This window comes from Scaptodrosophila lebanonensis, unplaced genomic scaffold (assembly GCF_003285725.1).
Source record: "Scaptodrosophila lebanonensis strain 11010-0011.00,11010-0021.00 unplaced genomic scaffold, SlebRS2 tig00000123-arrow-arrow-pilon, whole genome shotgun sequence".
In the NCBI taxonomy this organism is placed as follows: Eukaryota; Metazoa; Arthropoda; class Insecta; order Diptera; family Drosophilidae; genus Scaptodrosophila; species Scaptodrosophila lebanonensis.
Genome location: NW_022060581.1, coordinates 1,333,658 through 1,346,400, shown reverse-complemented (window position 1 = coordinate 1,346,400; position 12,743 = coordinate 1,333,658). Strand labels below are relative to the sequence as shown.

At 33.4% G+C, this 12,743-nt stretch overlaps 2 protein-coding genes across 2 annotated transcripts in view; one reads left to right on the top strand and one right to left on the bottom strand.

Moving 5' to 3' along the window:
- The window catches only part of LOC115628765 (allatostatin-A receptor), a 63,722-nt gene extending 57,827 nt beyond the window's left edge, over positions 1–5,895 (top strand). The window contains exons 6-8 of the mRNA XM_030524981.1: positions 1,305–1,380; positions 4,408–4,563; positions 5,714–5,895. Coding sequence (XP_030380841.1) covers positions 1,305–1,380; positions 4,408–4,563; positions 5,714–5,818 — 337 coding nt within the window. The 3' untranslated portion in view covers positions 5,819–5,895. The remainder of the gene's footprint in view (positions 1–1,304; positions 1,381–4,407; positions 4,564–5,713) is intronic.
- A 3,557-nt stretch (positions 5,896–9,452) lies between these two features.
- LOC115628714 (cilia- and flagella-associated protein 20-like) lies at positions 9,453–10,743 on the bottom strand. Its single transcript, XM_030524908.1, has one exon. The coding sequence runs from the start codon at positions 10,222–10,224 to the stop codon at positions 9,595–9,597; it is 630 nt and encodes a 209-aa protein (XP_030380768.1). The 5' UTR covers positions 10,225–10,743; the 3' UTR covers positions 9,453–9,594.
- Positions 10,744–12,743: the final 2,000 nt, after the last annotated feature.

The following is a 12,743-nucleotide window of genomic DNA, read 5'->3' as shown; positions in this document are numbered from 1 at the left end:
TTAAAGTTGATCGATTCAGAAATGCAGAATTTTCAAACAAACTTTGGAGCTACTTTTCCCCCCTTTGGAGCTCGAATTTTCCAAAATCCCTTCTTAGTGCGCATCTACACCATGATAGGATACTTGAGCCCAGTTTTCAGTTTCCTAGCTTTTACCGTTTGGGCTGTGGGGTGTTGATTGTGTTTAAATTTTTCCACGGAAAATCCCCCCTTTTCAATGCCCCAGGAAAAATGGTGAAAAACCAAGTATACAGTTTTTCTTGTATTCTTTTTGAGAGTATACAAACTAAGTTTGAAGTTAATTGGATGAAAATTGTAGATTTTTCATACAAACGTTGGAGCCCGTTTTCCCCCCTTTGGCGTTCGAATTTTCCAAAACCGCTTCTTAGTGCTCACCTACACCACTGAAGACAACATGTGTCCAATTTTCAGCCTCCTAGCTCTAACCGTTTGGGCTGTGCGTTGATTGCACATAGCTTTTCGTTTACCGAATTTTCCACCGGAAAATCATTATTATTCAGGCCGCAGGAAAAATATTGAAAATCCAAGTATACAGTTTTTTTTGTATTCTTTGTGAGAGTATACAAACTAAGTTTGAAGTTAATCGGATAAAAATTGTAGATTTTTCATACAAACGTTGGAGCTCGTTTTCCCCCCTTTGGAGCTCGAATTTTCCGAAACCCCTTCTTAGTGCTCACTTTCACTATAAGAGGGATCTTGTGTCCAAATTTCAGCTTCCTAGCTCTTACCGTTTGGGCTGTGCGTTGATTGCCAATCAGTCAGTCAGTGAGTCAGTCAGTCAGTCAGTCAGTCAGTCAGGACAAACTGTTTTATATATATAGATACAGTACATTTATATAGTTTATGCAGGCAAGATAAAAAGGGTTTGCTCAGTGGCTAGAGGGATCTATTAATGAACAAGTATTATCCATATATATATATACAGTACATTTATATAGTTTATGCAGGCAAGATAAAAAGGGTTTGCTCAGTGGCTAGAGGGATCTATTAATGAACAAGTATTATCCAACGACAGATCTTCAAAGAGAAAGAAAGTAAAAAGAAAATGTTTTATAATACTCCAAAATTTTCTCTCCTTTTGGAGACGTTTAAATTTGAAATTCAGTTGCATTTCAAACACAATTTATCATATCATCCCTATATATAGTACATTTATATATTAGTATATTTAAATTTATGATGTTCCTATTTCTGCTCTTCCCACACACACACACACACACATACCGATGATGTGCTCCGACGCTCAACTATCGACCTCTCGACTAATCTCTTCAATGTTCACAGCAAAGGCAAGCGACGCGTCACACGAATGGTTGTTGTTGTTGTACTGGCTTTTGCAATCTGCTGGCTACCGATACATGTAAGTAATTCATCCGAAAAATTTTGCCCAAATTTTCCATTTTTGTAAAACTTTGCACAGAAATTTGAAATTAGAGCTCACCTTTTAATATAGCTGCCGCGTCTGGCTTTCAATAAACTTTATGAAAATATTGTTTGCAACTAGCATCTAAAAAAGGGAATAAAAAGCAGCTACACTGAGCGAAAAATGTGGCAACAATTCTAGAAATATCTTTACTTAGCATTCCAAAATTTAATAACGAGGCAATTAGTTTTGACAGCACTCTTTCAAGAACAAGTAATCAATGTCAATAGAAATAAATATTAGAAATACCCACATATAGGTAACAACCATTATAAACAATTCATACTTAAAAAGAAATACTACCAAAATTTTCCAGATTAAAAAAAGTTCTCAAATGTAGCATTTTTTTTTATTTAAAGCAAGCATTTTCGGGCCTAACCTTCTATTTATATTGATTACATTTGATTTTAGAACGAAACATCTGTTTTTTCTCTGAGTGTAAAGACAATAAAGTAATATATACAAACAATTTTATTCGCCCAGCAAGCGCGACAAACAATTTCGCCGCCACAGATTGAAGAGCGAAACTTTTGAAAAGTGAAAAAACGATTTTTAATTACTTTGCAGCGAGGGATACATTTTATCTTAATTGTTTTTTAATTTGACTTAAAATTCAACATATTTGAGGTTTCTGCAATTTCCCCTGTTTGGCAAATAGTTTTATAACTAGCAATAAGTCTTCCCTCACCGGGTCTGAGATTTCATTTTTTTCACCCTTTTTTTGCAAAAATTAAATTTAACTTTTAACTAATTCTTAGCTTTCCCTGTTAGGTTTTTTCTTCTGATATTGGTATTGACGACTCTGGCCATAGTTGGCTGAGTAGATAGCCCCACCGGTTCAGAGGTGTTTATTAGGTATTATTGCAATTCGATTAGATTTCTCTTACTTGGGCTTTCCTAGCTTATAAGGCTTTATTATAACTTGTATATTGTGTCCTTATGTCGACGGTCATAAAAATATAAAAAATAAATAAATAAATAGTGAATAATAAAAATAATGGAAGATTATTTCATTTCACACTTATTTTTAAAAATTTTGGCCAAGACTTATCCTTTGATTTTGTTGATCGTGCACAATTAGGAGGCACCATTTATCGATTTTGTTGATAATTATTTCGTTGCCCGATGTGGTGCCAAACAGTTATGTATTTAAATGTAATCGGCTGTTCGATAAACGATAAGCATTTAGATCATTGCAACATTTATAAAAATGTGTTTTTTTCAATTTAATCTTTATTTACGATCTGGTAGGGCAAATATAAAATTTTATGGTAACCTTGAAATTTGTTCAATCATGTGTTCCGTCATGATAATTGTGCTAATTAAGTTGCTTCAAAAATATTTCTTCTATCTAAAACAATATTTAACGCATATGGTATATTGTTGGATATAATTTGATTTAAATAAAAATCATACCAATGTTCATTATATTAAAAGTATGTATTAAAATATATATGAAATGAAACATATCTCATTATATTTATCCTAAATATTAAATATGAGAAATTAAAAGAAGAGAAAAGAATTTCAAAATAAAATTTCTATTAAATGGATCGAATTTTCTTAATTTTATAATTATCGTGCGGTTTTCCTTTTTAGTGTTCTTTTAGTATTCATTTAAACAAAAGCCAATCAAATGAATGTTTATACAACTGTACAATTTTGTACATAGATGTGTATATCTGTATCGATAATCGTCCTTGCTTGCTATCGATTAGAGTGCCTAATCACTGTCCCACTGTTTGCAAGTCTGGCATAATTGGTCCACTTACAATTGTAGGGCATGTAAACACTCTCAAGTATTCCTCATTGACAACAGCTGTTGCCACTTGAGGAAAGCGCTCCCATGCCACCACAATATGCAGCAATTATGTTCCAATGTCTGTGATAGTTGACATTTCTGCTCAACCTGCTATGCATACACTTTAAATATGCATATTTGATGAAATGTTCCGCAACTCAAGTCGCTCGCCAGCTCGTCCTGCAACAGCGCCTTGAATGTCGAAGCATGTCTGCCTGTCTGTGGATGTTGGATGCTTCCCGATATCAATGCGCTTACAAATTACAAATGAAATTACTATACTACTGGGACCGGAATCGGTCTGGGTCTGAGGCTCAGGCTATTGACAAACTGAGCCAATGACATCGGCTTCCATGTGCAATGTACGAATATGTACATGAATCAGGCTAATGAAATATACAAATTGCATTTATATGTGCCACACACCAGAAGGTCGCAGCACTTTGAAGGGGATCGCCCCAGTCTCACAATTTACGGCACAATTCTTAATATGCAGCTCAAGATGTTTCAGTTTCCACACAAATAAGAATAGTTGTATAGCAAGTATTTTATATGAAAAACTTTCAATAAGTTTCCAGATCCTATCTCCATTCTATCTAGAGAACTAATCAAGGTTCGACCATAGTCGTTACAGCTGCATTACCAATGAAGTCAAATGGAACTGTCCGTCTGTATGACCGCCAGGACCTCAGAAACTGTAGGAGCTAAGGTCACGAAATTTGGCATGCAAGCCCTCCAGCTTGAGATATATCTTTTATTTGTTTTCGCTGTAAGCTCTGACCGAAAAAAGTTATGAAGATAAAATGAAGTTATGAAGATAGCTAAAGGGGTCTCTTACTTAAGTCTTCACTATAAAATTGGTTTGAGCAGTGGTTTTTGTTAACCCAAAAAAATATTGCGTTAGTAATTCAAGTTCAATTAGTTTAAGCGGGAACTCACACAAAAAAGTATTTCAAAGCATGGGAAAGTGTAGTTGCGAAAACGAGGGCACAAACCCGCTTATAGGAACTTGTTATCTTTAAAATTGATTAAAGTTGTTTTAAGAACTTAAATACAATACATGGCTTAATCTCAAATTTTGAATACTAAACACCTCCTTCATTAATATTCTAATATTTCTACAATGAAGTCACAATTTTATTTATATTTTTCTACTCCTGCAGGTCATACTCGTATTAAAGGCACTCAACCTGTACAGCGCCACACACTTGACCGTCATTATTCAGATTATATCGCATGTGCTGGCCTATACGAACTCCTGCATTAATCCCATACTCTATGCATTTCTCTCGGACAACTTTCGCAAAGCGTTTCGCAAGGTAAGTACAGAATAAATAGCAATACACAATCGGAACGGCACATAAAAAATATAATTACTTGTTTAAGCACACAGTGCAACATACATACGTCACACAACTGATAGTTCGGACATCCATTTTATTTTTATTTCCTTAACATTTTCACAATCATAATTCCTACAAATCATGATCATGATCATGATCAGTACACATAACTTGTATTTGTAACCAGTAATTATTTTGTTTACCTACACGAAGGATGAAAAGGTACTTTAGAAAATATAAGCGTCAAATGAATTAGCCGAATCGATATGAACTTTTCCATCTGTTCGTCCGTCCGCATGTCCGTCTGTATGAACATCGAGAAGTTTTAAACCATACCAGCTAGGGATACCAAACTTGGTATGTCAACTTATCTTATTCATACGCACAAGAAGTTTATTAAAAATCTAAAATAGCATCTATAATTTATATAGCTACCATAGGAACGATCGGAGGAAAAATCACTTTTAATAGAATACTTTTTTTTTGTAATGATATCTTTAGCGAATTTGGTTTTTATGGGTATTGTATAGCGGCGCATCATGATATTTTCAAGTTTCATTTAAATCGGCTTAGCATATCATATAGAACGATCGGCGCTGAAATCAAACTTTGTAACGAAAACTTGTGGGTAGGAATTTGTGTACTGTCTGAAGCTAATTTGAAGTTTTATCAAAATCGGTGAGCCACATAGAAATGATTGGTACGGAAAGTCGGCCAACGACAACTCTAACATTTCACCACCTCTTACACTCTGTACCAATAGGGTAAAAGGGTATACTACTTAGCTTAGTGCGAATGTTTGTAATGCACAGAAGCAGGCAGTTGATCAGTAAGACAAATCGAGCCTGTACGTCTGTATGAACGCAAGGATCTCAAGAAGTACAAGAGATCAAATAACCAAGTTTGGTATACAAATTCCCCTAAGTCCTATGCAAATTAAGTTTATGTTTTTTCCCCGATGCACACACATACGCACAGACACATAGAACGGATTTTCAAGCATTCCATTCTTGTTTTAATTTCGTTTGTATCGTTTATCCAGAACACTAATTGTCCGGACTATCGAAGTAATACTGTATATTATATGTCTACATATGTGTATAATGCCATTAATGTTCCATTCTAGGTCGTCTGGTGTGGCAGCCCACCCCCGATAGTGACCAATCAGCAGATGACAAAGACAACACGTACAGCAACTGGCAATGGCACATCCAACATCGACATGCTATAAACAGCCGATATCTGTCAGTCCGTTTGTCTATCTGTCTGTCTGTCTATATATCTGTCTATCTATGTCTATTTGTATGTGTTGCTGTAAGCGCTATTGTATCAATTGATGCCCGGGCATCAAAAACATGCGCATTACATATTAGCTTTGCGAAAACCAACAAATAATTGCTTAGAGAATGAAATTCGAAACACTTTGTCTTGTTTTTTTTTTTTTTTTTTGCGCGCGATTTTAAAATTAAACTTACACAGATGCATAAATGACGTGTTAATTAACAAAAAAAAAAAAAAACAGTGTTACAAACAAGAACAACAAAAACTAAAACACAGACCGCGGTAGTACGTGTAGTTTGTACGTTACTGTCTGTGTGTGTAATTTGTTATAGCATTTAGTAAAAAGTAAATAGTTAAGGAAGTTTTTTTTCTTGCTACTCATTTGTAAAATACTATTATTTGTAAAATCTTATTCTTAAGGCAAACAACAACACAAACATGCCATGAAATGGATTGTGAAATTTATTATTATAAGTGAATATTTATATAAACGAACGGCATTATATGATTGTCGATCAAGACCATAGCGAAAGTCTCGTCAAAAAGTCAAAAGGAAGTTTCTCATTTCCTCCTTTTTGTGAATATTTTCATTATTATACTTTTCCAAATCACTTTTATTCTGCAAAAACATTTCAATATACAAGTAGTATGTCTTTGCATTATTTCCTTGTCGTTTTCACATTTCTGATTTCACAAGTTTCTTGGAGTTAAAAAGCGAAAAGGAAGTTTCTCATTTCCTCCTAAATGTGAATTTGTTCATAATTGTGATTTTCATTTGTTGCTGTAGAATTGTTACGAAATCAAAACCATCTTTATTGCAATGTGAACATCTAGTATGCTTTTTATTCCGCTTATTGTCGATTTATTTCGTTATCTGCTATGTGTGAACTTTTAAATCCACCTTCAATATCACTTTTTATGAACATTTATTTTCATCGATTCTTACACTTACTTTTTCACTTACACTGGGTGTTTTTGCAGTCTGTTCGAATATTTCTCACAATTTTGAAAACGTATTTGTGAAATGTGATGGCTTTGAATTCCATTTTCCACATTCCATATCCCATGTTCCATTTTCCACATTCCATATCCCATGTTCTATATTCCATTTTCCATATCCCATATCCCATGATCGAAGTGATTTATTTTCAGTTATAATTACGATTCCTCAAATCACCAGCAATGCAATATTTACACACAAAAGCCCAACTTTAAGTCCTTTTCCAAAGTCACTCAATTTTCAACATTTCCATAAAATTCCAAATTCTTTTTCTGTTCAAATTTCAATTTCTTTTTAAGTTAAAGCTTAAACATTTCCTTTGACAAATATAAGCGAACTGGAAATGAGTTCATAAATTTTGGATCAGCAGTTCAAATGGAGCGGATTGTTCGAATAGGTCGATGCCAACTAACAGCTATTGTCAACAAAGCTTTGGCATTCAAATAACAAAATATTATAATGTAATTGAATTGTATTATCGTGTGTACTACCATTACTTAAATAAGAAACAAAGAATATAACAGTTAAAGAAATGAGACACTACTAAATTTTATGCAATTAAATTACCAAGTACATATATTTAATATTAATATATACTCTACATACTTGTATGTATGTATTGTATAAGTGCGTGGAAAAGTTTTCGCTGCTCGTTTTTTGTATGACAATTAACCGTGCAAGGATTACTCGGATTACACAGTTAATTTAAATGCAGTGCTGCACTCAAAATTGAATTAATTGAAAAGTGAATTAAAAATTGCCTAGAGTTAATGCCAATAATCGTATTATTCATTGAATATTAAACTGTACGTGTAGTTTCAACTCTGTATGTGTATTAGAGAATTAAGAGTTAATTAAAACAAACAAGAAGAATTGTAATTATACAATACTATATAGTTATGAATTATGTTTAGCATAGGGAGATGTGATGATTTGTTATTAGTGAGAGAGCATGGCTGGAGAGCATGGAGGTAATGAAGGAACTTAGCGAAAGAATAGGCAGGGAGAGGGAGAGAAGAGTGACAGAGTTACAGAAAAATTCAACTATAGTTGTAAGTTTCGATGATTAAAACATTACTACAGTTAGTGGACAGTTAAAACATTACAGACTAGAGTTTAAAATAGATTTAAAGACACTAAATGAAGAAGCATTTGTTTCCATTCCATTTCAACATACACTGAGTAGGAGCGGTCAGACAAAAAAAATGCTTTGCACGTAAAGTAAACTTGCATTCTCGAGCTATCCAAAGAAGATTTTTACCTTTTTAGCGGAAATTCTACTCTCTGAAGTAGAAGTGCATGAAAGCAAAGATATCAGACATACGAGAAAACTGAATTATCTTCTAACATCACTTTAAAAAAGAAGCTAACGCCACCTTTTGAATGGATCGGCTGGGAGCTAATATGTAAGCTCTATGGAGCATAACCGAAAAATATTTTCAAACAGCTTGAACCACTCGCTTGAACTGGAAGTACTCGATAAAATTTTCAATAACTGAACTACAATTTAAGAACAGAAGCTACCCGTTTCTTAGACTCACTTTTCTTGGTCCTTTTAAAAAACTGGACACGCTCGTTTGAAAATTATTCGTTAGTTTGGCCGCAGCATATATTTTATTTGATTGATAAGTACATTTTTGTATTCCTCTACTTCTCACAGACACGAAATTCATAACCAGATGAGGCTTTATATAGAAAGCTCTGCGGAACTTTAATCAAACTAATATATTATTTCCATGATATGATTTATTATTAAAATTAATAAATGGGGTGATATGAAAATTTAACAAGCTCTTTATTTTATATGTAAATCATAAATCTACGTATTGGGAATGTTTAATTATTTCAATTTCCTGGCTTCACAAACTTTATTTATTACTTAAACTAATAGTTTTAAAATAGATTTTGACTTTCGGTTGAATTATTTTTATCTGAATTCTGAACATCGGCACATTGAATTACATTTTCGGAATTACTTTTACCGATTTACATTTTTCATTTGGAATTATATTTTCGAAAATGACTTTTTTAACATTATTTTTTTCTGAATTACATTATTTAGAATTACTTATTTAAAATTATTTTTTTAGAATTTCTCTAACCGGGATTACTTTATCTGGAATTACATTTTTTAGAATTCCTTCCTTGAATTACATTTTCGGAACTTCCGATTTGCATTTTTCACAATTCCATTTTCGGAATTACTCTTTGGAATTACATTTTCAAAATTATTTTTTTGAAATTACTCTTTCCGAATTATATTATTTGGAATAACCGGAATTACATTTTTCGGAAGTAAATTTGGAATCACTTTTTCCCGATTTACGTTTTTCGTAATTCCTTTTGTGATAGTACTTTTGAATTACATTTTCGAAATAACTTTTTAAAACTTATTTTTTCCGAATTATAGAATTATTTAGAATTACTGTTTTGGAATTACTTCACTCGGAATAAATTTTGGTTAACCGGGGACCTTACTGTGATTATCATGTTTTCCTTAGACGGTTACAATACTGCAAACCCCTCCCATTAAGGAAGGTGTCGGCTACTTTTTGGAAATTTTAAATAAACCCACAAGTGAAAATAATTGGGAATTGCTTGCCTACAGAATTCACGCAATGAATTTTAATTTGAAAAAAATTGCATGCACTAAGAAATAGTCATATAGTGGTGAATCGGCTGTTGGAGTGCAGTTTGTGCCTAGAATTTAGTTATTCGGTTATCTCTCACTTCCATTCCTCTTCCTCTTTGGTAATACCGGTGCACATTTTCTCAGGTTTCTTGTACATGAACGGCATCGCGAGCTCTAGTTTAAAATCTGGGGGCAGATCATCTAATGGATAGAGGCGATCAGCGAAAAATATTCGTCGAATTCGGCAATTGGCGTGAATCTGAATCCGCAGGGTCTCGACATAGTTAGTGCCATAGGCTCGACGCGTAAAATCGTTCAGATTTAACTGAATCTGATTCCAGCCGTCATCCAAACGCATAGGCATCGAGCATAGGGCTGGCGTTACGCGTGCTATGGTTTGATAATTGCTGGCCCGAAAACAGCGTCGCACATTCTTGTCATCCAGAATCTGTACTTCGATCATAAAGTACCGCATCATGTTTCTGATGATCAGTACCAGAAATGGTAGCTTAATGCCCAACCTCTTCTCGGGGCCGATGGGGCATCGAATGAACGTGTGCTTCACATTGGCTCCCGATAGTTCCAATGCACCGCTCTCGATTTCCGGATCAATTATACGCCTGATGCGTCCATTGCCGGCATTTCTCTCCCAAAGATGAAGCGGCTTCGAGCCAAGGCTATAAAGTATTGACAAGAGTCCCGATTGCACGGTGTTCCTAAACATGTCGTTCTCTGCGATTGTGATCCCTAGAATAAATTGGAAATTGGTTCAATTTTGAGAATTGGCTAGCGGAACTAGGCCGACAAAAATTTTTTGATTTTCCGTACAAGCTACGACTAGCATTTATAATGAGAATTTCTAATACAATAATAGTGCGAACATGTAAGGCAAGTGTTGCTACTTAGTAGGTAGTTCGAACAGAGAATCGGGCTGCCTCGGAATAATCGCTTATGCTTTAGCCCTTTTATCAGCATTTAGTATTGTATGACAAAATGGAAAAGGAATTTTTTTTCAGTTCTACTTTCTTTTCCTGCTAAAAGCAGGGTTTGTATTATCTTCGAAGCAAATAATAAACGCCATTCCGACCCGTTCTACAAGTAGATCGTATTCGTGCAAATGTTTGATGATAATACTATATACACATTTTTTTAAGTTGATATTATCATATTATCTTTAAGGATAATGAAAACATACTACGAGCTAAAACCTTGCACACAACGGGGAAGTGGGGGAAGATTAATAATTCTATTGAACAAATATTTCAGTTTTTCAACTCCAGTGTTTAACAACAGCGGAAGCATCTCATGTCAGAGTAAAAAGCTGTTTAATCCTCATGAAATATGTTGTAGAGGAATTTTAATGGATACCCTTCCAATAGAAAAATACTTTTAAAAATGGAAAACAGAATAATATTTTGCAAAATTCAAAAAAGTCATTCAACAAGAACATACGTGTATGTTGTTTAGGGATTTTAATGGCTATCCAATAGTATAATGTTTTTAAAAATGGTAAACAGAACAATATTTTGAAGAAAATAGAGCCATCGTTATGGAATTAAAAAAAAAATGTTTTTCATAAAAAATCAGTATATTTCTTCCAACAGTTTTATCTTTTGGCAAACAAAACTTAGACTTTTATTTTATTAGAGCTCTAGTTGCGAGAAACTATCGAGTCGTGGAAAAGAAAGTTGGATGGATTGATCATAATTGATTCCTTATAGCGATAGCTTCGCCCCGATAACAATCCTCTTCCCCGATGATTAATCTGCAGTATGTAGGGGCGAGCGAGGGACTGTTTCTCATAAATAATACTAGTTTTTTGTTTTGAGGCTGGCTTTGTAGATTTGGGAAAGGATATCAATTAAAGATGAGTAGACTTCCTGGCCATATATCCTGGCTATTATTTAGAGCCTTCATTTGTATTTGTTTGATTGTTTTTGATGACATTTTAATTCTGCGAGCTGGAAAATATAAAGCCCCATCGCTTCACTTCACTTCATAATACTCGTGCTGATTTGCTCACAACAATTGTTGCAAATTTGGGCTTAGTAATGCAAATAATTTAGTTTCACAAAATATAAATTTTGATTAATGCATGGGGATTATGAATGCTGTTGTCCATTTTAGTTATTTGCGATTCAATTGATTATACATAATGATAATAGGTATTAATGTTTTTGTTGCTTCGGCCTTGCCGAATTAAATTGTAGATCAAATCATATGAATTGTGGAAAACAAGAATCAAAATTTGATGGCAGAATTAATTGACAAAGTAATTATAATCGTATATGTATGTAATATGTTTGTGTGATTATTTTTTGCGCATTCCGCCAACGAGTATGTAACTGTATATGTACCCTCTACTGCATTCCTAGCACAGTTTTGGAATTGAAAAACATAAACATATATATATATATACACACATAAGTATTTGCAAGTTTCAAAGATGCAACTACAACAATAACAGCAACGGCAACAACAACAACAACAACAACAGCAACTATAAATGTGTGTATGTTGAACAAAAAATTATGATATATACATTAACTATATACATTATACCTTATACTTATTCTTAAATTATAAACTTAACATTTATTGTACATTACGCATTAAGTGGAAATGAGATGAATTTCAAGTTGAATTTGAATCTGAATTGCACAAATTTTACGTTTCGAATTTGGCAAACAGTTTTTTATATACAAGTACAAGTACTTGTATAATGTATACATACTTATACTTATAGTACATATATACTTGTACACTTAGTAGCCAAGGACAGAGATCCAGAGACACAGGAAACTACATTTTTAACAAATTTTTTACATGTATACATATGTATGTATGTATATAGCTAACTCAACATTCACATATATACCTATATACATCATATACTAATACTATATATATTTAGACAGTTGTACTACAAACGTCACGCGGTTCTGTGTAGCTCATAATTTAACGATTTAAATCGAATATCCAGCCATATACCCTAAAAACATGAGCGACAACAAAGAAACATAATATAAATACAGATGATTCAGCATGTTGTTATATGCAAATGATAATTTACATGCGTTCCATAAAAGGAGTTGCACACAAAAATTTCAACTTAAAAAAATGAAGGACAAAAAAAAACAAAATGTATTTAATGGATACAATAAATTGGATTATTGTGTTAATAAAAATTACAGCTATATTGTATGTAAATATGACTCGTTGTTCATTTCTCTTTCCATCTCT